Genomic DNA, 24195 nt, shown 5'->3' with positions numbered 1-24195 from the left:
TCCCACCCACGCTCCTGCCTCCAGGAGCAGCCGGCCGTGGGGGCAGCCAGGTCGAAGGCTGCTGGAGATGGAGGCTGGGGACATTCTCCTGTCCGCCCTGAGGCGCTTCCTGCAGTGCCTGTCCTGGGCAGGTCGCTGCCCACAGGCGAGGAGCCCACGCACCATCCTTCCGTCGCTGCCCTGTTGCCCTCCCTCCCTCCCTCAGGGTGCACATCTGGCCAGCAGATGCTGGAGCTGGGACAAAGCTCAGCTACATCCCAGGGCTCAGCACACCAGCCTCCTCGTTGGGGCAATGCTCCTCATACTCCCATGCAGCCGGCACCCCTCCCTAGTGGTAGGGAGTACTGGTTTCCACCCCCCCAGCACAATGGGGAGCACGACACGGCACCCCAAGCCTTCGGATGCCTGGAACAGTGCCACAGCCAGCGTCCCCTGTCCCACTGACCCAGGGTCCTGCACAAAACTGGCCTGGACACCTGGACAACTGCTTCCCCAACACCGCCACCACCTCACCTTACCTTGAAGAGTTCCTTTCTCTACAGGTTCGTTTTGTACTTGTCCTGACAAAACAAGTCTCAATGCAGTTATCTGTGGCATGTTAATTATATTGTTTTACAAAAACAAATGGCATGCGCTCCACGGCAAAACTCCAGGCAGGTCAGGCTGTGAAATATACCTGGGAGGAGACAGGGACGGCTTAACCCAGCCACTGCCGGGATGAAACGTGCAGATCTCGGCGTCGGTGCAGTTCCTTGGTTATCGTTTTATTTCACTGCTGCGTCTCCCTTGCCGGGATGTGGTGGGGTCCCCATGGTGCCGACACTCTCCCTGTTGCTCGCAGACAGTAGAGCTGGGTGCAGCGGTGCATCTCCATGGGAGGTGCTGAGATGTCCTGGTGTCCCAGCCCTGGGCAGGCACAGGGTCCACGGTGAGCCCCTGCCAAGGGGCTGGGCCCATCCCAGGGGTGGGAGATGACGAAAGGCGTGGAGTGGCAAGCTCAGGAGCTGTAGGCTATCCCCGGGGTACCCTCGCAGAGACGCAGCATCTCCCCTCCCTGCACGCCCACAGTGCAGCGATTCCCTCCCTGCTGCTCCAGGGCACGAGGAAAGGGGGTGACCACACACACCCATGTACCAGGGGAGGATCCTCCACCGCCCAGCACGGCCACCGTGCAGCCTTTGCTGGGGACCCACCACGAACCACCAGGAGCAAAGGGACAGGAGTGCATCTGGTGCAACAAGCGCACAGAGGCCATGGGTGCCGGCCGCTGCGCAGGCAGCACAGCGGGCACGAGGGGGCCAGAACTGTTTGAAACGGGGATGGAGAGAAATAACAAAGCTGTAAATCATGACACAAAACATGCATTCATTTTATTCACAAAAACAGCCTGGATCGCTAAAACATTACAAACAGCATTTCAATTTAATGATGTAGAGAGCTGGAGAGACGGGGATTTGAACAGAAGAGAAATATCACTTTTCATAACTGCTTCAGCACAGGTCCTGCAATATTATTTTTATTTTGATTTTAACTTCAGTAAGTTTACAAAAATTACTTCTAGAAGTAAACCATTGCAATTAGGATTTTTTCTGTATGCAGTATTTCTTGTTCTATATTAATAAACTAACAATGACATTTTTTTCTTTTTTTTTTATTCTTTTTTTTCCTTTTTCAAAGACCACCATTTTTTGTAGCAATTGTTTTCTTCCATCTTTTATACCAAACCTCTTGCTGGTTAAACTTACATACGTGAATGGCTAGGAGAAGGGATACTACATCGCTTTAAACATATTCTCATTTATAAACATGAAGTTGAGGCATTCTAGAAACTATCCACTCTATTGTATGATGGGAAATAATCAAATAAAAAGTATAAATGAGGGTGCAATTAAACAACTGTGCTAAATTACAGTAGTGCTTATTAGTAACTAGATTTTAAAAGGTTACTGTAAATTTACATTCCCTACACAAGTACTGCATCTTTCACACATAAACAACATCAACACCAAAACACAGAAAGAAACTGATTGTCCATACTCTGTCTATTAAGTCTTGGTACTTTACAGATCCATTGTTTTTTTCTTTTAATTATTTTATTTGAAAAGCAGTTAAATGTCTGACTAGGACTCGAAGATGTTAAACAAACGCAAAAAAAAAAAAAATTATAAAAACAGGAATGAAATTTGCGAGAAAATATTTTTGGTTCTAAAGAGACACAGGTGCATCCATTCATTTCAGCCAAAAATCCCTTGCCTGAGACAACACAAGCAAGCAGTGACATTGCACTTGGATGACAGAGCTTTGGGATTCCCGTTCCTACTGAAACCATCTGAACGCGGCTCCTGTAGGAAGCATCACCTTCTGGAAAGGAAGAGAGACAGGGGAGGGAGGAACAGAACAAAGAAGGGACAAGGCGTTAGGCTGGGGCCAGCTCAGCTACCTCCACGCGCAGCCGCTGCTGGGGGCCACCGGCCTGGCTCCCGGGGCAGCAAGTGCCCAACAGCAGTGACAAGGCCATCAGGGACGGCCACTCGGCCACACGGGCTGGCAGCCCGCACGAGGCATGGCAAAGCCCACCCAGGACACTGGTCCACAGCCGTCACAGGCACCTGGCCCCGCTGAGGCCAGGCCCAGCACCCCCGGCAGGCTCTGCACAGGGCCACGGGCAGCAGCTGAGCTGCTGCAGGGGCAGTGGCAGAGGCCTCCATGCCGGACACCGGCCTGCGTGGCCATCCCCGCAGCACCCACCCAGCCTGACTTCCCTCCTTCCCAAGCCCCTCTGAGGGTGTTGGGGGGAAGGTCTGGCCAGCCTTGGGCTCCCCAGGGGGCACCTGGAAAAGCCACCCCCCGATTGTCCCCGCACCACGCAGACACAATGGCATGGCCTCCGGCTTCCCCTCCGGCCGATAGCAAGCACAATGGCTGGGCCGAGCCGAGCCGCCACTGCCGTGGCAGGCACAGCCAGCTCATCCTGTCCCCTTCTGTCCCCTCGTGTCCCGTCCCCTCCAGTCTCCTGCAGCCTGCCCACCACGAGGGCCCTGGCCACCCACCCATGTCAGGGATGGACAGACAGACAGCAGGCAGAGAAACGGAGCGCCCAGCCACATCCTGCAGTGCACTGCATCGCCTCAATGCCCACCCCAGCTGGCAGAGAGCTGTGTGAGGGCAGGGGGAGGGAAACTGAGGCAGGGGGTAAGCTGGCTGGGCTTGCACAGCACCTAAAGAGGGCTAATGATGCCTCGCAAGAGCAGCCTGGGGCTCTTGCTGCACAGCCCCAGCACCACCTCTCAGCATCTCGCTAAATTGGGGGGGGGAAGAGGGATGAAGCCAGCCACTAACATGGTCCGACCCTGACCAGGCTCAATCCTGCACGGGACAAAGTGCCTGACACCACACAGCACCTCTCTGAAGCCACCTCCAGGAAAGGAAAGAGGAGAGATCTGGCGTGGGGAGAAGGCTCCAAGAGAAGTTCTGTGCTCCTCTGAGAGGAGGACCTGGCTACCCAGAAAGAGGTGGGACATTTCCCACCTCTTTGCTGGATAGAAGTGGGAAGCCAGAGTTTATGAGACCACAGGTGGCCTGTGCAAGGACCATGATGTTAGCAAGGCCAAGTGGTGTTAGCCAGAACACAGCAACATGATCACCAAGAAGATGTGCCTCAGATGGGACAGCAGGCCAAAACCTAGGGCACCCATGAAAGCTTCCTCCTTCAGTTTCTCCACATACAAATGAGCACGAGATACCAAAGGGAAACAACCCCAGGCACTGGACCAAGGCTTGGTGAGGCCATCCCTCTTCCCAGCCCATCCTGAGCTCACTCTTCCTGGTTAGGAGAAGCTGCAGGGAACTAGTGGGTTTTCTGAATCAGTCCTTCTTGCTGTCCAAGCGTCCCACCTGCCTCGCTGGCCCTGGAGCCTCAGCCCACAGCCACCACAGCAGGACACCAGTGGCGACTGGTTATTCAGGCTTTTTAGACGTGCAGATAAAGCTTAATGGCAGGATGGGGATTTAGCCTGATTTTTATGTTGCCATAAAGGTTTAATTCTATTTTTTTTTTACTGCTTGATTTTAGATCAATGTTTAATCACAGCTGCGGCCCCTGCCCGGGCTCTCTGAGGATGCTGCTACCCACACGTGTGGCTGGCAGGCTGACACAGCCCAGCAGGGTCACTGCGGGCTGCTCTTCTCCCTGTCAGCTCTAGTACAGTCCCCCATGGTGGGGGACAACGCTTCAAAAAACCCTATGAATTTTTCAGCTCAACTTCAGCACCGCCACGTGCTGATGCCCAGGCAGGACCAGCAGCCCATGGAGCTGCCCAGGTATCAGCATCTCTGCCCCCCCAGAACCACCGCCACCTCCAGGCAGGGCTCCAGGGTACTCAGGTGGCAGTGGCTCTGGTGTCTGCTCTGAGGCTGGCCTAAGGCAATGCAGCCACCAATGCTGGATGATGTGGGCCGAGACCGAATGACACAGCTGACCTTGGGACATCAGCCCAAGGATCCCTCTCCCAGCCACACAGGGACACAATCTTGTTCAGCCCTACCAAGATCAATGCACAGCACAAGCTGATATCCTGACAGTGGCATTCCAGGAGGATCTGCTCCAAAAGAGAGATGCCAATGCCCCAGAGCAACCTATGTCTGCTCAAGCATCACCAACTTTTCCTCAACCTTAACAATCCCGCACCCAGGAAGGACAGGCCTCAATGCTACAAAATTGAGCAGCTCCAAACTCCCAGCCAGCTGCGGAACAGGAAAACCATCAAGGGGGTGACCATTTCTTGGGCTCCCCAAGCTATTTATCGTCCCCAAACCAGAACTGTGCCAGGAGAAGGAAGCAGCTCCTCCGGCTGATGCGAGCTCTGATTCTATTGACCCGTTTTAGGACTCTTCCGAAGAGATGAACTTTTTTTTTTCCTTTCTCCCTTTTTCCAGATCACTGACTCAGCAAATTAGAACAAGAATATAATTTAGCAATACAGCGGTTTTTGAAAGACACAGTCCCTCTCTCCTCATCCCCACCGCCCAAATAGATTTTTTTTCCCCTTCACTATTCATTCAGAGCTGATGCTAATTGAAAACGTAGAACATGGTTAGGGAAACAGTGGGTTATCTCTTTGGGAAGAGCAGTGCACGGGCAATGCCCTCGTGCCAGGACGCATGATCCGGCTGATGTCAGGGTGACTTCTAGCCTTTGCCAGCTTTGTGGGTGCGCTCAGCAGCAGGAGGAGGACAAGGAAGCACAGAGGCACAGCTGACGTCTGGATGTGCTCCCACAGAAATCACACCCAGGTTAGGCATGATACATGGGGGAGCCCGCAGACAGCTCTCAGCCCAGCACAGCTGCTTCCCAGCACCCCAAGCCTTCATCCATGTTGCACCCACCAGGGCTGACCACGTGCTATGCCAGGCATGCATGGCCCAGGGTGAATTTGAATCCCATGACTCCAGACACCTGACCATTCCTGCAGTCCCCATGCCAACAATGCACCTTCCCTGACCATTTTAGCAAGGCAGGGGCCATGAGGGGATGCTCCACAAGGCACCAAAGCAGGCACCCAGACCAGGGGCTGCATCCCACAGCACAGCAGCTGCCCCTGGCACTCACCCACTCCTGGCAATGCACGGAGTCAGGGATGCACCTGAGTGAACCTCACCAGACTCTGCCCTGGGGATAAAAAACATCGCCCCAGCACAGACGCAGCGGCCCCACATGCCAAATGTGCCCTCGCCTGCATCCTGCCCAACACTTGTGCTGCAGCCACTTCCCACCCAAAAACACGGGCGTCCTCGCTCCCTCTTGGAACAAAGAGCATGCTGAAGGGCTGGGCTCCTAGTGCACCGCAAACACAGGCTTCGCCACCACTACTGCTCACAAGCTCTACCCTGAAAGACACCTCTGCCATCCTTCGAGCCAGCCACCGGGTTAGAAACTGCTCCCTGGCTTGTGGAGAGCTGACACTGTGACCCCTCTATGGATGCTGGCACTGGCGTTCAAGCAGATGCCAACACAAGGGCCACCATCACCCTGGGGTGGGGAGGGAGCCCAGCGCTCACCCCAGTACATAAGGAAGGGCAAGGGCAGGGACAGGGGCACTGGGAAAGCACACAATTCGTGGTGAGAACTGTTAATGGAAAAGAAAAAAAGTAAGAAGTACCAGGTGTTTTATTATCTAGGGCAAGATCCGAACCCAGGAGAGCAGCCCAAGGAAGGGTTAGGGTGCCTGACAGGGGCCGGTTACCTCCAGTGCTGCAGAAGGCTTCTTTTTGAGTTCTTCACATTTTCGGAATTTGCAAATCTGGTGGCCAGTTTTGCGATTCCTACAACTGCTGCACTGCTCGCAGTTTATCCGTCTTCGGCAGGGCGGGCACATGCCACATCTTTTCCGTTTCTTTTTCCCCGAATTGATGGCAGATGCCAATTCATTCTGCATTGGATACTCTGCCAAGCCAGCCATATGGAGCGCGCTCTCTGCCAGAAACACGCCAGCAGGGGTCATAATGAAAAGGCCTGGGTTGATGGGAAAAGCCCCCAGGTAAGGAAAATCAGAGGGGCTGTTCATTGTCTCTGCAGCTGAGACTGCCTCCATATCAGAGATACCAGTCCCATGGTCGCTTGCTAGAGGAATATGCTCCTGTACCACTCTTTTGAGCATTTCTGTCGACTGAGCAAACTGTTGTAGGGCGTTCTGTCCTTCTGAGGAGATTTCTGACACCCTGTCTAATTTGCTCAGCATACTAGAGATGTTTTTGTGCTTTGAGGTAGAATTACTTTTTTCCACAGTTGCTTCGTTGCCATTAGTTAAGGGGTTGCCTTTCTCTGAATGTTCGCTTACCGAGCTGCTGCTACCAAAGGTGGAATAGTGGGAGAGTGGACGGGACTTCTTAAGACTTTTGTTCAAAGGTTCACTTATTATTCCACTTTTGTTCCTCCTTTCGGAGTTGACAGGGGGATGAGAGTCATCTTGATTATTTTTTTCCGTCTCTGGCTTGTTCCCAGTGTCTTGATGGGAGCCCGAATTCGACATGGTGCACGGAGCAGAACAACAAAACCAAACCAAAAAAAAAGCACCCCAAAACCAAAGCAGAAGACCCCCAAAGCCCTTCTTGTAGCACCAGCACACCAGCCACCGGAGAAAGCTTAAACGGGAACGCTCATGAACGGGGCGTATCCTCCAGGGTCGGCTGCAAAGGTCTTCAGTACAATTTCAGTGCAAAGACATACTCTGCGGCTCTGATACAAAACATACGGCTCTGGAAGTAGAAAATAAAAGAGAGTTAGTACTGGCAAGAGCAAACAGGCTTTTCAAAGCATCTCTTCCTCCCCCTGCAATGAAAGTCTCAGCGCCACAAACAAAGAAACTCCAGGGAACGGACCTCGGTGGAGATCCGTTCCGCTGCTCTTTAAAAGGGTCGCCATCCAGACAGAAATCGGGGGGCACAAAGGAAGTCCTGGCCCGGCAGCAATGTCACCGCACAGCTTAAGGGCTCTCTGTGCCCGCCTCTCCTCCCCCAGGGACTGAAACCCCAGGGAAGTCACGGGTCTCCTTTCCTGCTCTGCTCCAGCAGCATGCGGCCCCGCAGCGGAAGGCAGGGCAGGCGCCTACAGGCTGCCCCGGAGCTGGCACACCACGGCTCCCCCCCTGCGGATGCTGCTCGCCCAGCACGGTTAGGCTGCCCTCCTCAGCCTCTTCCTGCGCCCTCGTACCCAGACCACTGGACGGGTGACGGGAGCCCCAGGGCAGCCTCAGCATCCAGCTCCAAGCCCCTCGCCACCCGCCGGTGCCGTGTCCCCAAGTGCTTTGCCCACACGGCCACCACGGGCACTGCTGCTCCGGCAGAGGTGCTGGGAGAGCCCTCTCGGCTCGGTTCCTCCCTGCAGAAGCAGCAACGCCGCAGCCCCTCGGGCGCGTCGGGGGCAGCTGGGCCCAGTGTGGCTGCAAACACTTGTTGTTGTGAAATTCCTCCTCCTCCCCTCCCGAGCACGCACGCATGCACGCACGCACAGGCACCGCCAGAGTAATCAGGCTTTAGAGGAGAAAAGCTCCAGGGCTTAGCGGAGCAGGAACCCACGTCCCCACCCCAGCAGCAGCTGGGGGAGGGCAGTGCCGGAGGGGGCCCCTCGCCTGCCACGCTGCCCTGGGGAGGCTGCGCACAGCAGCCCCCGCGCAGGCAGCATTCCTACGGCCCCGCTGTCCCACAGGTCCCCCTCGGCTGCAGCCCCTCGCTGTGCAGGGAGACGGCCACACACGGAAGGCTCTGCTGAGACCCCCGTGCCCGGCCTCGTGGTGCCTGCACCCTGCTAGAGCCCAGGATGCTTCCTCCAGACACAGCCCGGCAGCAGAGCTCTGCACACTGCCTCACAGCACCGCCGTTAGATGCTGACGGGGGCAAGGTCCCCGTGCCAAACACCACATTACTGGAACAGGAAGAGAGCCCATCTCACCCCAACACAGGAGACAGCTCGCCTGCGGAGAAAAACACCCCCACCCCTTGCACTAAAACCGCTTGCTTCAGCTGCTGCGGGATTTAAGATGCAGTGTGGATCGATGCAGGACTCGGGTTCCAGCCTGGAGCTCTCCAATTCACGTGGGAAGGGAGGGCTGCAGCGGCAGGACAGCCTGCCCTTCCGACTGGCGGCCACGTGTGCAGTGCTGTGGCCCAGCCCCGGGCCGGGCAGGGAGAGGTCGGCAGCAAGGCCAGGACGTGGCTCCGTCCGGGCGGCCGCGGGGTGCCGGGGAGCAGCGGGAGCAGCGGGCCCCGTCCCCATCCCCAGCTCGCTCCTGCGGCGTTAGGCCGGGTCACACCTTAACGACAAAAAGCCAGCGGCGCTGGGGCCAGGAGGGGAGCGCGGCAGGAAAAGCATCTAACGGGAGGATGTGAGATAAAGCAGCCCGGCGGCGTTATCTCACGCCCGCCTGTGACCGCCTTTCCTGCGGCCCTTCTCCTCTTCCGCCGCTCGGGGCAAAGCCCTGCTCCCCCCCCGGGTGGGCAGCTCCTGCCTCCGGGCAGCTGGCACCGAGCCGCTGCCCAGGTGAAGGAAGGGCCGTGGCCACCTAGGTGCGGTTCGGGGGGTGAGTGCCAAGCGTGTGACACCCAGCAGGGCTCACCCCAGTGCCACATGGCTGCACAGGGACACTCCACTTCGGCCCCTGCCCCGCACACCCGGGCAGCAGCTCACAGCCAGACCCAGCCGCTGAGCAGGGATCGGCAGCCCCAGGGCACGGTGCTGGATCAGACCTGGATTTACCAGCCTGCCAAACTCACGCTTCTGTCCCCCCCGTAATCCGACGGAGCCTGAGCTGACTGATACCACTCAGACACTTTTTGGGGCTCTTTGTTGCACCCCCTTCTTTGACACCCCGCTGCGTGGGCACTGAAGCAGGGAGGGCACTGGCTGCAGGACGTCGGTCCCAGCTGGAGCTTGCTGCTGCTGCCGCCAAGCCCCCCCCTCCCCGCTGCCCGGCTCCCTCCTGGCTGTGCTCCTGGCAGCCCTGCACCTCCACGCCTCTCTCTGCACAGCAGCACGCTGCGGTCTCCGTCTCCATCAGTTATTTCCAAGGGCACATCTTCCCCCGCGGTCGGCCGTAACGGCCAGCCCTCTCCAGCTGGCTGTATCAGGAACCTGCTCTCCGGTCCCACCCCGCTGTGTAAATCAGGTCCCAGCAGCTTGGAGCCCCCCCCCCCCGCCCCCCCCACACACACAGCCCCGAGCTGGGGCTGAGCGAACCCCGCAGCCTCCGCCGACGTGGGCTGCTCAGCGCAGAGCCTGCCAGGAGGGGAAGGGCTTTGTGTGCTGCTGGTAAATGGCTTTCCCCAAGGACAGCGAGGACCACGGGACTCCCACCCTGAGTGGCCACGGGCAGGGCACGCGTGGGTCCCGCTGCTCGCCGTCCCCACGGGCCACCTGCAGGACCCACGGGCACCCCCGCAGCACCCCGCGGCAACCTAAACCGCGAGCGCTGCGCTCCAGGCTCGGCGCCAGCGGGACGAGGCCCCCGCACTGCAGCCCCTTTCCCCACCACCCCCCGGGGGGACGACGGCTCCCGGAGCTGCCACCGTGCGTAACCCTCTCCACCCAAGCGCGCTGCCGGCCGTCGCAGCCGGGTGCCCTGGAAAGCACCCAGCTGCCGGAGCAGAGGGGCAGCCGCGCCGAGCCAGCAGCCCCGCCGCCGCACAATCCCACCATTGTCCCAGCTGCAGCTCCGCGGCCGCCAGCTCCCCGCCATCTGCACCCGCCTGGCGCTGCCTCCGGCTCCCGGGGCCCAGGCCGCGGGGTGCCCGGCTGCGGCGGGCACAGACGGGACCCCCCCCCTTAACCACCGGGGCCACCCCACACCCCCACACGTCTTGGCCGCTCTTCCCCAGCCCCTGCCTAGGTTGCTAATTACTGGGGTGTGTGTGTGGAGGGGGGAAGGAATTAATTATCTTAATCCTGTCTTTATGATTGACCCGAGTGAAGACGGAGGTGCCCCCCCTTCCCTCTCTCTCTCCGCTCCTGCCCCCCTTTTGCGGCCCCCATTCCCTGGGGAAGGCGCCGGGCGGCGTCATCTGGGTCCCTGTCGGAAGGTGCTTAGCTCCAGACGCGGCATTAAGCAGCATGTGATGCGCTTGCTCGCCCAGGTCTTTGCACCGCACGGCTTAGGCTGGAGGCATGCCAGGGTTCAAAGGGACACCAACAAGGTCAGGAGGCCCCAGGACAGCCCCAGTGGCCCCCAGCTCGATGCACAAGGTCCTGGGCTGTTCTGGAGAGGGCTACAGAGACCTGAGCCTACGGAGACCTGGGAACCATCCCTGTGGGATCCCCTCCAGCGTGGACTGAGCCTCAGGACAGGTCTGGCAGCACACACCCCAGGGCCCGAGCTGCCAGTGAGCTCCAAGAGAGCTGGAGCCCATGGAGAGGGCTGGGTAGCCCCAGAAACCTGCCTGGAGCTGCCCTTCCGTGGAACTCCCTGCCCCAGGGACCAGAAATGCCAGCCTGGATGCTCCCTGGGTGAGCCAGCAGTGGCTCCTGCCAACCCAGCCCCAGGCTTCTCCTTTCCAAGGGCTTCACCCAAAAGAACCCAAAACCTCCGGAGCACCGCACCCCGCTGCTCCCCTTCCCTGGGCTCAGCCCAGCGCTACAGGAGTGCCGGCAACTCTGAAAAAAAGGTGGCAAGAGGAGCTCCCGCGGCCCAGCACCTGCAGAAGCAATCACCGAGCGGTGCGCACAGCGGCTGGCTGATTGCAGGAGCCGTTTATCCTCGGAGAGGAGCGGGAGAGGCGCCTTGCTTCTTGTAAAAATGACGGACGGTGCTTTCCAGCCCCCCTGCATTATTTCACTGTCCACTGCCCAGCATTACTGGAAAGTAATCAGCTCCTTCAGATGTAAAAACTCTTGTCTTTAAAAATAACTTCTGCTTTCCTTTAATTTTAAATAAATCAATCTCCTCCCGTAAGAGCCACTGTTCGTTCAGCCATGCACAGACACGACTGTAAAGAGAGAGAAGAAAAAAAAAAAAAAAAAAAGAAGAAGAAAAGCTGAAGCCGAGGTGCTCCCAGGCTCAAGAGACAAAGAGAGAAAATAAAAGTTCAGCTTTTTAAATTCCGGGAGCGCGGCTCCCTCCCCATTGTGCGCTGCTTGGTGGGCACTGGGGCCACGCCATTGTCTGGCCGGCAGAGGTGGAGCAGACGGACGACGGAAGGGAAACCAGCGTCTTTTCAGCCTCTAAAAAGGAGGCACTACGTGGCTGTAATTGTGTCCACCGCGGGGTTTTTGTCCCTGCTTCCTCCCCCCTCGCCCCTCCCCGTGCAGCCGAGGCAGTGGCCAGCCACCCAGCACGGCCCCCACCTCCCAGTAAAGCACTGGGATAGACAGACAGGCAGACAGGCAGACAGACAGACCCACCACGTCACCGCCAGCCCTAACCGTTGCCGCTGCCCTGGGCTGGAGGCACCTTCACAGCCCAAATTTTTTTTGGGGGGGGTCAGACGTGACCCCTGCAGCATGGGCGATGGGCGTGATGCCAGTGGTGGGGGTGCGAGGGGTGTCCCAGGGCTCCCGTGGTGCATCGTGGCCACTGAACAGCCAAAAACACGTGGGGAAACGGAGGTGAACCAAGGTAGGAAGGGGGAAATCACACCGCAGTCTCCCAAGGCGAAATGTCCCTGTAGGACATCCATTCAGCAGGACCTGTTAACAGGCAGGGGTACCATTAGAGAACGACAAGGACATCCTGCACCTACGCTGTTTGCAAGTCTTCATCTCCGTCAACCCAACAGCCCCCAAGCTCTGCCCTTCCCATTTATCCTCCCCAAAACTGGTCCAGCCAGAAGACCAGCTCCTGGGTGTGCAAAGAAAGTTACCCCCACGCACTTCGGGATGTCCAGAGAGGACGGGGAGGCTTGGGGTTTTTTGGGGCAGTGTTGTAAATGCAAAGCCTCGCCCCTGGCACCTGCAGGTGAACTGGGCAGAGGTGTGACAGGTCACCGGGTGGGCAAGGAAGGGCTGGTTGTGGCAGCCGCTCTGCTCCTCTCTGCTCCCGAGGTGGCACTGGGGGACGCTAAGAAGCCAACTCCTGAATTAAAAAGGCTATGGAAGATTAAATCCAGCATCTGGAAATAGCCCTGAAAGCAGATGGCAAATCATCATGGTGCACAGAGTGGCTTCCACCGGCGTCCTCTTCGCAGACAACCGCTCCTGCGGCGCCTCCCAAGAACAGCTCTGGGCACAGGGGCAGCCGGAGCAGCGAGTGCCAGGCGCACGGTGCCACGCTGCCCACGGCTCATGCGCCCACCAGGGACGAGCAGCGGGGCCACGCCGCCCTCCTGTGCGTGCCCAGACCAGCGGGCAGAAAGAAATGCCACCTCCCCAACAGCTCCTGCCTTGCACAGACACACTCAGACCAGCAGCGAAGTGCCCTGGCCTTCCTCAGAGGGCACGACTGCTGTGCCAAGCACAGATATGCCACCAACATCACCACCTCTGTGCCCGAGAGGAAATGGAGAGCTGATCCTATGCCAGCAGCACCCCGATCTCCTCCCAGCCATAGCCCAGGCAGCCGCTGTCCCCACGCTTTCAAGGCACCCGACCTGCCCCGGTGCTCGGCCACCAGCACGGGCACCAGCCACTGCCTGAGCCCACGCGGGCCCTTGGGGTGTCCCACGGCACCCAGCTGGGAAACGTGGCTCCGTCCTGCCTTTGAGGGGTGGTGGTTGTGGATTAAGGAGTCTTAAATGTCAGACGACCAGGCGCTCCCTCGAAATCCACTTATCTCCGCTGCCACTTGGAAGGGCCAGAGCAGGGCGGTTATGGAGATAACGCGATTTGAAACGTCCATCCGAGTGTTTCAGGGCTCCATTTGCCCTGTGGACAACTCCGGGCGCCTCCTCCTCCCCCTCCTCTGCTCACACAGCTGCTGCCCGGGGACCCAGGCGAAGGAGAGCCCAGCCACAGCCAGCCCCTGCAGCCAGGGGGACAATGGGGGGCTTGGCAGCGTCGCCTCCCCCGGTGCTCTCCCTGCACGGCTCAGCCCCCCCCCGGTCCCCCCACCCCGTGCCAAAGCCGCGCTGTTCGCTGCCCAAATCTGAAAACGACTGTAACTAAAACCTACCAGATTGAGACTTGGGAAGCCCCCCCCTCCTCCCCGCCGCCTCCCCCACCTCCCTCCAAATGGGATTGAACAGATCTGTGTTCGCAGGAGCCGATCTCACAGCCAAGCAGCATCTGACATTCACGCGCCGTGGCACGGCTCTGCTGGGGAGCGCTTCCATGCTTCGCCCACTCCCGGCCCGGCGTCAGCTCCCCAGCACCGTCCCACGCCCAGGGCCGGAGGAGGAGGCACGACACAAAACGGGCGCTGAAGAGCCAAGCGCTGGAGTAAACCCATGAAATCCCAGAGGATAACACGAGGTGCTGTCCTCTCCAGGCTAGCCGGCAAGCCAGCACGGGGTCTGCGGGACAAGGAGACGTTGGTCCGCCCTGGAAGTGAGACGTGGTCCCAGCCCACCAGAACCACCCTGCAAATCCCCCAGGCCCTCCTGGAGGGAAGCCTCCAGCACGAAGGGTGCAGCCGAGCCCCCCCAGTGCCTCCCCATCACGCTGCCGAGGGAGGTGACCGACATTATTTCAAGGCGGCGATGCTCAGGGGACCGGGGCTGACCAACCCCATGGGAAGGGCACTGGGGACGTTTGCTGCCCGTGCCAGCAGCCAGGAGACACCGACCCCATGGCTGCAGCATCCAGGGGCAGGAACACGGCACCGCAGCCGGCACCGCTACCCGAGCACTGCCCTACCCCGGGGGGCGAGAGCAAAACGGAGAGAGTGTCTCAAAGGAAAGGAACCCAAGCCCTCCGAGTGGGAGGGGACATAAAAGGGAACTGAAAGAGGTTTTGGCAGAGACACGCTGCTCTCCCTCGAGCCAAGAGAGCTGCGGGGAGCCCTCCCACCGAGCCGCCCCGCCACGGCCCTGGGCACCCCGGCAGGAGCACCGAGTGCTGCAGAGGGACCCCAGGCAGCCTGCGCCCGAGGAGACCCCCCCCAGCCCTCCAGAGCTACGAGGCCTAAGACGTGTGAATCGCCACAGCTAACAGATGGGCCGATTAAAGCATAAATTACTTGGGGTATAACTGATAACCAGGTCACAGAGAGACTGATCAGCATCAGCAAAGCTTCTCGAAGTTAATTAAAAGCAAAGTTGTAGGCACGGCAGCATGGGAGTAGTTGTTGATGAAGAGCCCCAAATCCATCAGTGCCACGTCCAAGAGCAGCCCCAGCACCGAGGCCCCTCTTCCTCCCAGCTCTCTCAACCCCCACGAACCTCCAGAAGGTTCTGGAGGCAACGCGGTGGCAGAGCACACCCCCAGGGGATGCTCAGGACCCCCACGGGCAGCGGGGCGAGGGGCCAAGCGGATGGCTGTGGACCAGCCCGTCAGCCCTCTGCCGGCTGAAGATGTATTTGAGAGGACCTGGTAGCACCTCAGGCTCCCACAACACCAAAAACACCCCCGAGGGCAAGGCTGCTGCGCTGATAGCACACGTGCAAACCAGCCCAGGGCCCTGAGCACCCGAAGAGGGCCCTCATCCAGCATGCACGGGCTGCTGCTGCTGCTGCAGGAGTCATTTTAACACCAGGAAGGTGGCTGTGCCATCAGGAAGCAGCCGGGGTCCACAAATGGCAGCTATTGACAGATGTCTAATAGGACGCAGAATAATCCCATCTTCCTCTGGGAGGATTCGGGTCGCCCTTGCCCTCACTGGGGGCTTATCCATTGTCTGGATCTGCTGGCGGTTGTTATTTCTGGTCAGCACCATGTTTTACTTGGCCATGCGTGCAGGAGAAAAATAGGAAGAAGAAGAGGGAGAAAAGGAGGAAGGCTGGATGGCCGGGGCTGGGGGTGGGCAGGGCACTGCTCTGTGCCGTGGCAGAGAGCCCCCAGCAGCACCCCACAGCCCGTGGCCACTTTGGGCACAGCCCCAGCTCAACGCAGGAGCTGCCCCGTGCCTCCAGGAGCCCCAAGGGACTGGTGAGGAGCAGTCCTACTGCAGGAGCTCTGGACCCACAGCTCCCCCCAGGTGGGAACAAACCCCAGACCTGCCTCATCCCCCAGCCTTGGACCCCATCCTGTGCTCCCCGGGCAGCAGCCGAGCCCCGCTGGTGCCTCTGGTGCTCCCCAGAGGTTCCCAGCACCACCAGACACCGCTCTCAGCACAGCCAGTGGCCAGGATCCGCACCCAGCCCCCCTCCATCTGAGCATAACGGGAGGGGTCAGGGCAGAAAAAGGGGGCGAGGGGAGCCCAGGAGCTCCCAGGGCAGAGGAATTCAAGCGGTGCCCCAAGACTTTGTGCTTCTCACCACCTACCCAGCCACCCCCGGCAGTGACTCGCAGCGCGTCCCCACTCGCCGGGCAGGCACGGCGCCCCGGTCCTTTGTGCGTCGGGCTTGCTTTCTAACGCCACACGTTCTGCCTGCAAAGCACTAAGACAATGAAAGGCTCCCTCCCCGCTCAGCGGGCTCTCACTCCTCCCGCCCCGCTTCCTGCAAGAGATCGAGGGCACGCTGCACAAAACCGACTCTCCCGAGCCTTCCCTGCGCTCGGTGCCACTTGTCATTCAAGCAACCCCGTGGCCTTTAAGCTGCCAAGGTACCAGAGCTGCTCCAGAATCGGAGTTAGCTCAGCTTCTGCCCTGGAGCAAGGAATCTGAAACACTGCCACTGGAAACGAAACAGAGCATCCATCATTTTTCTTGCCAGGAATATATCCAGCCCAAAAAGAAATACTGCCTGCTAAACAGCCAGCAACAAAAGCCCTCGATTTCACCAGCAAAGCAAAGCCCAGCATCTCGCCTATCGGTCATTTCCACGCAGGTCCCGATTGTCTGCTCGGTGGCAGAATTAAACCCCCCCCCCCGAAACAAAAGGAGCAGAGGAGCTGGGCTAGGGCCGGCGGGGCCGGGGCTGCGGGAGGGCTGGGAGGAGGGTGATGGTGCAGACAGGGTCGGGATGGCTGCCGGGGACCCCTGGGGCCCCACCCAGGATGCTAGGACAAAAAACTCAGCGGCTGGGAAAAAAGGACGCAGGTGTCAGAGCCGGGGCTGGAGGGGCCGAGATGCGCAGACCGCCAAGGAGCCAAGCGCCGCCGCCGCCTCCTGAGAGCCCCGCTGCAGGGGGGCTGCCCGCTGGATGCCCCCCGTGCCCGCTGCCAGCGCCCTGCCCAGGAGCCACCCCGTGCCCAGCAGGTCGCCGCCCGGCGTTTTCCCCGTCCCCTCCCCGGGCAAAGGAGCCGCGCATTCCCAGCCAGGCCCAGCCCCCAGCACAGGCACGCCAACCTAAATATCTGCGAGAGGCTCTCCCCTCCATGGGAACAGCCGCTATACGCAGAGTTCACATGCCCCAGCAATGCCTGATTAAACTCCCAAACTCCAAGGGAATACCCCTGAGGCTGTCTGAAGATAAGCGAGAAACTAGACCGCTCTCAGGAAACACAAGAACTGGGAAAGAGCAATCACTTTTTTTTTCTTTTTTTTTTTTTTTTTTTTAAATCTACAATAATACAGATCAAACCCCGGCGCTCCCGGCCGGGCACCGAACGATCGCTCGGGCCCAGGAGCTCCCACCCCGCTGTGTGCACTCGCAGGGCTGCCCAGCATCTTGCTGGGGCTGGGGGTGGTGGAAACTGGAGACCCTGGGGCACGGCACCGCAGGACAGCACTGCCTGACCCAAGCAGCCACCGTGTCCCCATGCCACCAGCCCGGCCGCACGCATCGGGGAGTCCAGGGCACAGAAGGGTGAGGAGGAGAGACCTGGGCTCACTCTTCTGCACCAGGCAGAAGATGCAGAAGGTCCTGTCACAAGCAGGAGGAGGGCAAGGGAACGCCACTGCCCAGAACCCTCCTCCCTCCGTACCTGCTGCAGACGGAGCGCCCAGCTCCTCGTCCCCTGGGGAGCAGAGCCACGGGGGTTTTGCAGTCCGGCCACGAGCGGTGACACCCAGCGCTCGGAGACGCCAGGGCTCGGGGGAGAGCAGCCAGCTCCTGGCAGCCCGCAGCTGGGCTCCGGGGGCAGCGGGGGAAAGAGACGGGGGAAGAAGTGGGGGCATCGCTGCTGTGACGCTGGTTCCAGCAGCGACCGTCTGTGATGTCACGAGAGAAATTCTGCCACCAGCCCATGGGGAGGGAGACTCAGGCCACAAAGAGCCCCTGGCCACAACCACCTCTGTCCCTCCACCCTCTGTTCTTCCGTCCCCACGCAGCACCAGGACCACGGGGGGAATCCTGCCCCAACACCACGCCATGCTCTGCATGGACACCGGGCCCCGTGCCCGGCTCTCTGCTGGTTCCTGATGCTTCCTCAGCCCAAGGGGAAGGACTTCCTTCTCTGTAGCTTACCAGAACAGCACAGAAAAACAGCAGTCCTAGGCAGGAGGATGGCAGAACTGGCAGGAGAACAGTTCCCAGAGAACGGCTGGACACAGGGCGGTGCCACCAGGGCACGGTGGCACCGCGGGGAGAGCCCCGGTGTCCTTTGATCGGATGACAAGTTTGGTGACAGAAAGCAACTGGATCACTGCAGGGCACACAGACCTCCACCGGGGTCTTGCACGCAGCCACGGGGCAGCGTTCCTGCATCAGCAGCGCTGCCTCACCAAAAAAAAAACACCGCTGGGATGGGTTGTGCAGCAGCAGACCCCAGAAAACCAGCCACAACTGCCCAAAAGTGGAGCTGGGAAGGAGCGAGGGGCCACCACCACCACCAGGCATGGCACGAGCCAGGACGAGGCAGCAAAGGGGCTGCAGGATGCCCAGCACGGAGCCGAGGGGCTTGCTCTGCAGGCAGCACCACAAAGAGCAGCCGGGAACAAGCTGGCTCCCATGGTGGTTTGCAGCTAAAACTAGAGCTCGGCATAAACGTCCCTGTCCTTTCTCACTTCCCCAGTGGCTGAGGAACGAGGTGTGGCTGGATGGGTTTGCCACCACCAGCGCCTGCTGCACTGCTGCCTACCCCTGTCCCAACCACCCCTGGGTGGGTTCAGAGCCCCTCGCCCCTTCCCGGTCACAAGCTGCTGCTGCCACCCCCACGCCTGCTCCTGCTGGCCGTGACCATCCCGTCCCACAGGCATGGGGAGCACTAGGGGAATTCAGTCTTCAGCCTGGGGAGTGGGGGGAACAGGCAAAACGAAACCCACTGCCACAGGCAGGACGGGCGCCGGCAATTTGGGAAATACCCGGGATGACCCCATTGGTCTTGTGGTGGGCTGCTGGCAAACCCAGGGCGTGATTAAGGGAAAGTTTGTGAAGAGCACTGCACAAGCGAAACAGCAGAAGGCACGTTTCCATCCCAAGGGCTCCACAAAGGCTCACCCTAATTTTTTTCCTCCTTTGTTTGTTTTTGACTGGTCTGACATCTGGCACATCCAGGTGAAGGGTAGGAAGCATTCTCCACGAGGCCCAGTGGCCCTCTCCTCCTGCTTCAACCCCCTGGCACGACCACCCAGCTGCCCGGGCCCCACGCACCCTCCCAGCACCTTTCCTCCACGTGGCACAAGCCCAGGACAGAGAAGACCCCCCCTCAGGACCCACAGCGAAAGAGGCACTGGGAAAACCACGGCGGTGCTGCCTGGGGATGAGCCCACGCTCCTCGCCCCCACGGCCTCCCCGGGGACCTGAGCTGCAGCCCCTGACCACCGGCCTCGTGCTGGGAGCTGGGGCTGCCGGCACCACGCACCCAGCACCATCCCCGCGCCCCCACCGCAGCAGCTCGAGCGGTTTAGGTTGGACTAGTGCAAGTCCCCGCTGCAAGACCCCCGAGGCGTAAGGCTCGCTGAGCTCTTAATGGGCTTACAGAGCTGCTCCGACCCAAGCAGCTCCCCCAGCACCGGGGCTGGGGGCCTTAAAGGTGCCACCAGGCAGGCCCCGTGGCACCACCGGCACGAGCCCACCCCGGCGCAGCGTGGCAGCCCGGAGCATTTGGCGTGCCCCGAGCCCCCCAAACCTCTGTCCCAGCCCTGAGTGCTCCCCCACAGCGCTCAGCCTCGAGGACAAAGAGGGATGTGTCTCCCCCCACCAGCTGCCCCGGTGCTAATCCCCCCGCCACGGGCTCCCTGGGGATGCCACCAGCCCCCTGGGACGCCCGGCTCCTGCTCCGCAGAGCAGCCGGGGAGCTGCACCCTGCATGCCAGGACCTAGGGCACGCAGGACCTAGGAAGAAGCGGTCAGCAGGAGTGGAACTGGGGCAGTCCAGGGGAAGCCCCACTCCAAACCAGCAAAACCCTCCCCAAAACCACCGACCGGCTCTTGAGGCACAGCTCCGTGCCATCCTGCCGCTCTCCGGAAGAGTGACAGCTCTGCCTTTATGCTTTAACATAATTTGGGGGCTTGGACTCCATCATCTAGATTTGTGCCTTTGGGTATTTTCAGAGGGGAAATATTTAAAAAAAAAAAAAAAAACCTGGGCACACAACTGAGCTCCTGTGATTTCCATATCAGCTGCCGTACATGCACACGGCATGGAAAAATCCTTAGGAAATTTCTGTTAAAAAAAAAAAAAAGGAAAAAAAAGGAAAACCCACACAACATTGAGCTCGCTGGACACAGCATGCCAGGAGGGGCTGACAGAGCTGTTACGGTCTATTGGGCCAATAATCCACAAACTAAGACGGATTTATTGTACATGGCAGATCGTAACAGCTCCAAAGAAACCATCACTGTCTCCTGTGCTTAAAATTCACTTTCTTTTGAAAAAAGGGCCAAAATATGGCTTTACAAGATAAGATGCGTGGTTGTACCATTCTGTGACAGACAGAAGCCTGTGCAAACACATATATGTTTATATATATATATATATAAATAAATAAAATATCTGCTCTTCCAAAGCAAGCAGTGCTGCGTTACCGGGCTTGGCGCGCTGCTGTTACCGCTGGATTACGAGGCTGGGTTTCACCTCTGCGAGCAAGCGGGATTTGCAGGGGCATTGTTTCCACCACGATATTACCACCGACCACATGGGAAGATAAAAACAGCGCCTTAAAGCCAGATTGAGCCCTGCAGAAATCTGGCCGGGCTGGCTGGGATGGGGGAGCAGGTGCGGGGTGCAGGCTGGGGTCCCCCTCGGGAAGGGGAAGGCACAAGCCCCCAAAAGTGAGGTCCCCGCGCGTGGGGAGCGCTTCCCGATGGCACTGCTGGCACACCACCAGGCCAGCAAGCACGGGATGAGGGGTATTTAAGAAATAACGCAAATAATTAACACCAGAGCCTGTGCCATCCTCTGCAGCTTTGCTTCTGGGCACCTACGTGGGGACGGGAGCCCTCCGGAGGAGCCCAAGCCGGTGCGGAGGAGTGGGGTGAGACCAAGCCTGCAGTAATTGCGGCGTCTGTTCAAATCACTCCAACGCTGGAAATCACGCTGGGCCTGGATGAAAGCTTACAGTGCGGATGATCATATCAGACTGGGATAAAAGAGGATAAGCTAACAGGTTTAGTGCACAGCTTGTCTGAGTTGGTGCTGCCGCAGAGGGAGGAGAGGAGACTCCGGCTGACCCCAGGGGTCCCGGCACCGACGATCCCCTCACCAGGGTCCCGGCGCTCCGGCGGCACCGGAGCAGTGTCCCTTGGTGGGAGGTGTTTGGAAAAGGGACAGGGCACCCTGCTTTGTGCTCGGTGCCTGGGCAACGGGCTGGGACAACGCCACATGCACTCCCAGCGGGGCAGCACACTCACCGTGCTGGCCACCCCCAGCCACCCCCTGCCCCAAATCCTGGAAGGAGCACAAGACCCCGGCAGCGCAAGAACCACAGAGGATTCCCCAAGACCTCCTGGGCACGAGCAAGCTTTCGGCTGCGCTCAGCACTCCAAGCCGTGCCGCCAGCTCCCCGCGGCCACTCCACCAGCCCAGCGGGCAAGGAAGGGGCAGGGGGGTCGTGGCGAGCACCGGGACGGGGACACAGCCCCGCAGGCAGGGCTCAGTGGCCACTGGGTCAGGGAGAGGGAAAGCGAGGGGCTTGGACCGGCCCCGAGCTCCGCAGAGGGAGTTTAGCCGAGTAATTAGAGCAGGAGGCTGTGAGTCAGCAAACGATGCGTAACCTCGCCGATGTTGACAATGAGGCAAAAGATGGCAGTTTCGACTGAGAGCTCCTGATGAAAGGGCGTATTTATATATGCAAGAATCAGAAACTCTGAACAATTGCATGGCTGGTGACCCGCTCTGCAAAACACGCTACTTTACAATGACTGTCCAGCTGCCAAATATTTGACGGCTTTAAAAATAATTGGAAATAGAGACGTGTTTGCAGCCTAGACCTAAAGGAACAAGGTAGCAGGAGGAGGGACCAGGCTGGTTTCAAAAAAAAATAACGACAGACGGGGGAGAAGACACCCGCCAGCCTCTTCTCCGGCATCCAAGGCCGCGGTGAGCTGGTTAACTCGCGGTTCCACGGCTGACCTTGACAAACGCCGTGCTTCAGATGCCCTAGAGAGAAGAGCCGACCATCGCAGAGATCCTCCCCGCACAACTGCCATGCTCCTGGATTTATATTGAGGGCGAGTGCTGGCCTGGAAGCAAATCCCAGCTCCAGCCACAGGCTCGCTCCCTCCCAAGGGCTGCAGTCGGAGGCAGCAGCGCGAGCGCAGGTAGGGAACGCTCCTCCCCCACGGTGCAGCAGCCCTGACGAGGAGAGTTTAATTAACCCTGGAAAGCAATCGTTAACCATCCAGCCCGGGTAATCGATGTGGAAGGGGCAGCTCGCTTCGGAGGGACCATCTGCTTTGGGGAGGGAGGGCTTGCTGCCCACCTGCCCTGCGCCTTCTCTCCCTGTGCGAGCCGCCTGCTGCTGCTGGCCGGCAGCGGGGCGCAGGGTGGGCACGGAGCGGGGCCGAGCCCCCGGGGGTTTCACCACGCTCAGCACCCACCGAGCTCCCCCAGCCGTGGCAGAGCTGCGTGCGAGCGGGGAGCGCACGAGCCAGCTCCCCGCTGCGGGCTGCAGCCCCAGGCACCAGCCCCTGCGCGCTCGCCCCCTCTCCTCTCTAATCTCTCTTCCCGTAAAGCCCCAGGTCTCCGAGCCACGTGATTTCCTATGAGTCGCAGCCCTTGTTCCAAATACCACCTCTCTCCCTGGCTGGAGCACAGCCCCACAGCACGAGCCCCAGCCTAGCCACAGCCTCACCGCTGCCCGTGCCCCACGCCGGCGCCAGCACCCGCATGCCGGGGATGCGGCCGCTGCCTGGGCCGAAGCAGGAGGGTGCCAGGAAAGCCAGGCACCAACCTGGCCCTGCAGCGGGGGGAGGCTGTATCCACCATCAAACCGAGTCTGGGGCACTCCCAGCCCCAAAAGCAGGGGAACTCAGCATCCTCTCCACCCCAGGCCCTCCTCGTCCCGCTGCCCATCCCTGTGGCTGATTCCTGCCCTCGCACACCCCGAGCCAAAGCTCGCCCGATGGTGGCTGGGGGGCGTGAGGGGTCACGGAGATTTGTTAAAATCATTAAACTTAATTTAGACCACAGCACTGTCTTTCTCACGGGCGAACATTTTTGCTGACAAAAATCGAAGCCTCTTTCTCCTCCTGCCCTTGGGGGGATTTCTTCCCAAACCGAAGCAAAGCCAGGCCCCCCTGGGGGAGTACTGAGGCTGTGCTGAGCCCCGCACACAGCCCCCAACAGCCCCCAACTGCTGTGGCAGGGAGCACGCTGGGGCTCCACTGCACCCAGCAGAAATATTGGCCTCATCCTGCCCACGCTCCATCCACAAGGAGCCACAGCCCCAGCACGATGCAGGGCAGGCACAGGCTGTGACCCTGGAGCTACTCCTCCCTTCGGGGGCACCCGTGCACTGGGGAGCTCAGGACGGAGGGACAGGGATCGGCGCTCAGAGCCATCTCCGAGGCCACATCTGCTGGTGGAGCCACGTGGGGACAAGGGCCCAGCAAGCCCGGGGTGTCCTCCAGGTGCCGGGACGCTCCCCGGCACAGCGCAGCGCTCGGCACGGGGCCACAGCCAGCTTGGCACTGGGTGCAGCACAAAGGCAGCCCGGGAGGGGAACAGCAGCACCTGGTCCTGCAGCACGGGACTTGGCAAGGCTGGGACCTGAGCCCCTGGAAGGCATCGCAGCTCCTGCTCCGACCCAGGGACCCTTCCACCTCTGCTGGGGAGCAGGGTGCTTGATTCCCTCACATCACAGCAGACCCACGCCACCCAGGCACAGGTTGTGAGATCTCCATGCAGGCGGAGCAGAACGGCCCCGGGGTTTGTTCCAGCATCTCCCAGTGCCCCTCTGCTCCCCGTCCTCGCCGCGTCCCACAGGGACACAGCACGGGCAAGAGCCACATCGAGGACACAGCACGGCACCCGGATGCCTTGGGCACCCCAACCGAGCCGGTGCTGCTGTAGGGATGGCACAGCACAGCCCTGGCACCAGGGAAAAAAAATCCTGCCCTTGTCCTCTCGTCTCCCTCGAGGCCAGCAGGGAGAGTTCAGCTGCTCCGCTCCCACGAGCTGTCGTGAGAAGCAGGGTGACAGATGGGTCCCTAGGATGGCCTTGACCGGCAGGATGAAAGGTGACCCACAGACCAAAAAGCGGGCGCGTGCCCTCCTCTGCCACGGGGCTGGGGAACACACAGGGCTCGTCCGTAACGCCACCCACCTTGGCAAGCAGGGTCCCTGGTGCCAGCCCGCGGGGTCCCTGCAGAAAACAACCCAAAGACACCGCCACGAGAGGTGGCTCGGAG

General features: G+C 59.9%; 1 protein-coding gene across 3 annotated transcripts in view; it reads right to left on the bottom strand.

Moving 5' to 3' along the window:
- Positions 1-692: 692 nt before the first annotated feature.
- The window catches only part of CXXC5 (CXXC finger protein 5), a 35321-nt gene continuing 11818 nt past the window's right edge, over positions 693-24195 (bottom strand). For 2 of the 3 annotated variants that reach the window (XM_084295028.1, XM_084295029.1), the window contains exons 2-3: positions 6243-7254; positions 698-2361 (exon numbers count right to left, since the gene is read on the bottom strand). In XM_084295028.1, coding sequence (XP_084151154.1) covers positions 2317-2361; positions 6243-7028 — 831 coding nt within the window. In that variant the 5' untranslated portion in view covers positions 7029-7254 and the 3' untranslated portion in view covers positions 698-2316. Of the gene's footprint in view, positions 2362-6158; positions 7255-24195 lie in introns of all 3 variants that reach the window. The other variant, XR_014618838.1, reaches the window with a different exon arrangement.

Source organism: Netta rufina, assembly GCF_964035555.1.
Source record: "Netta rufina genome assembly, chromosome: 14".
Taxonomy (NCBI): Eukaryota; Metazoa; Chordata; class Aves; order Anseriformes; family Anatidae; genus Netta; species Netta rufina.
The sequence above is the reverse complement of the archived record's forward strand: the minus strand, read 5'-3'. Positions and strand labels throughout refer to the sequence as shown.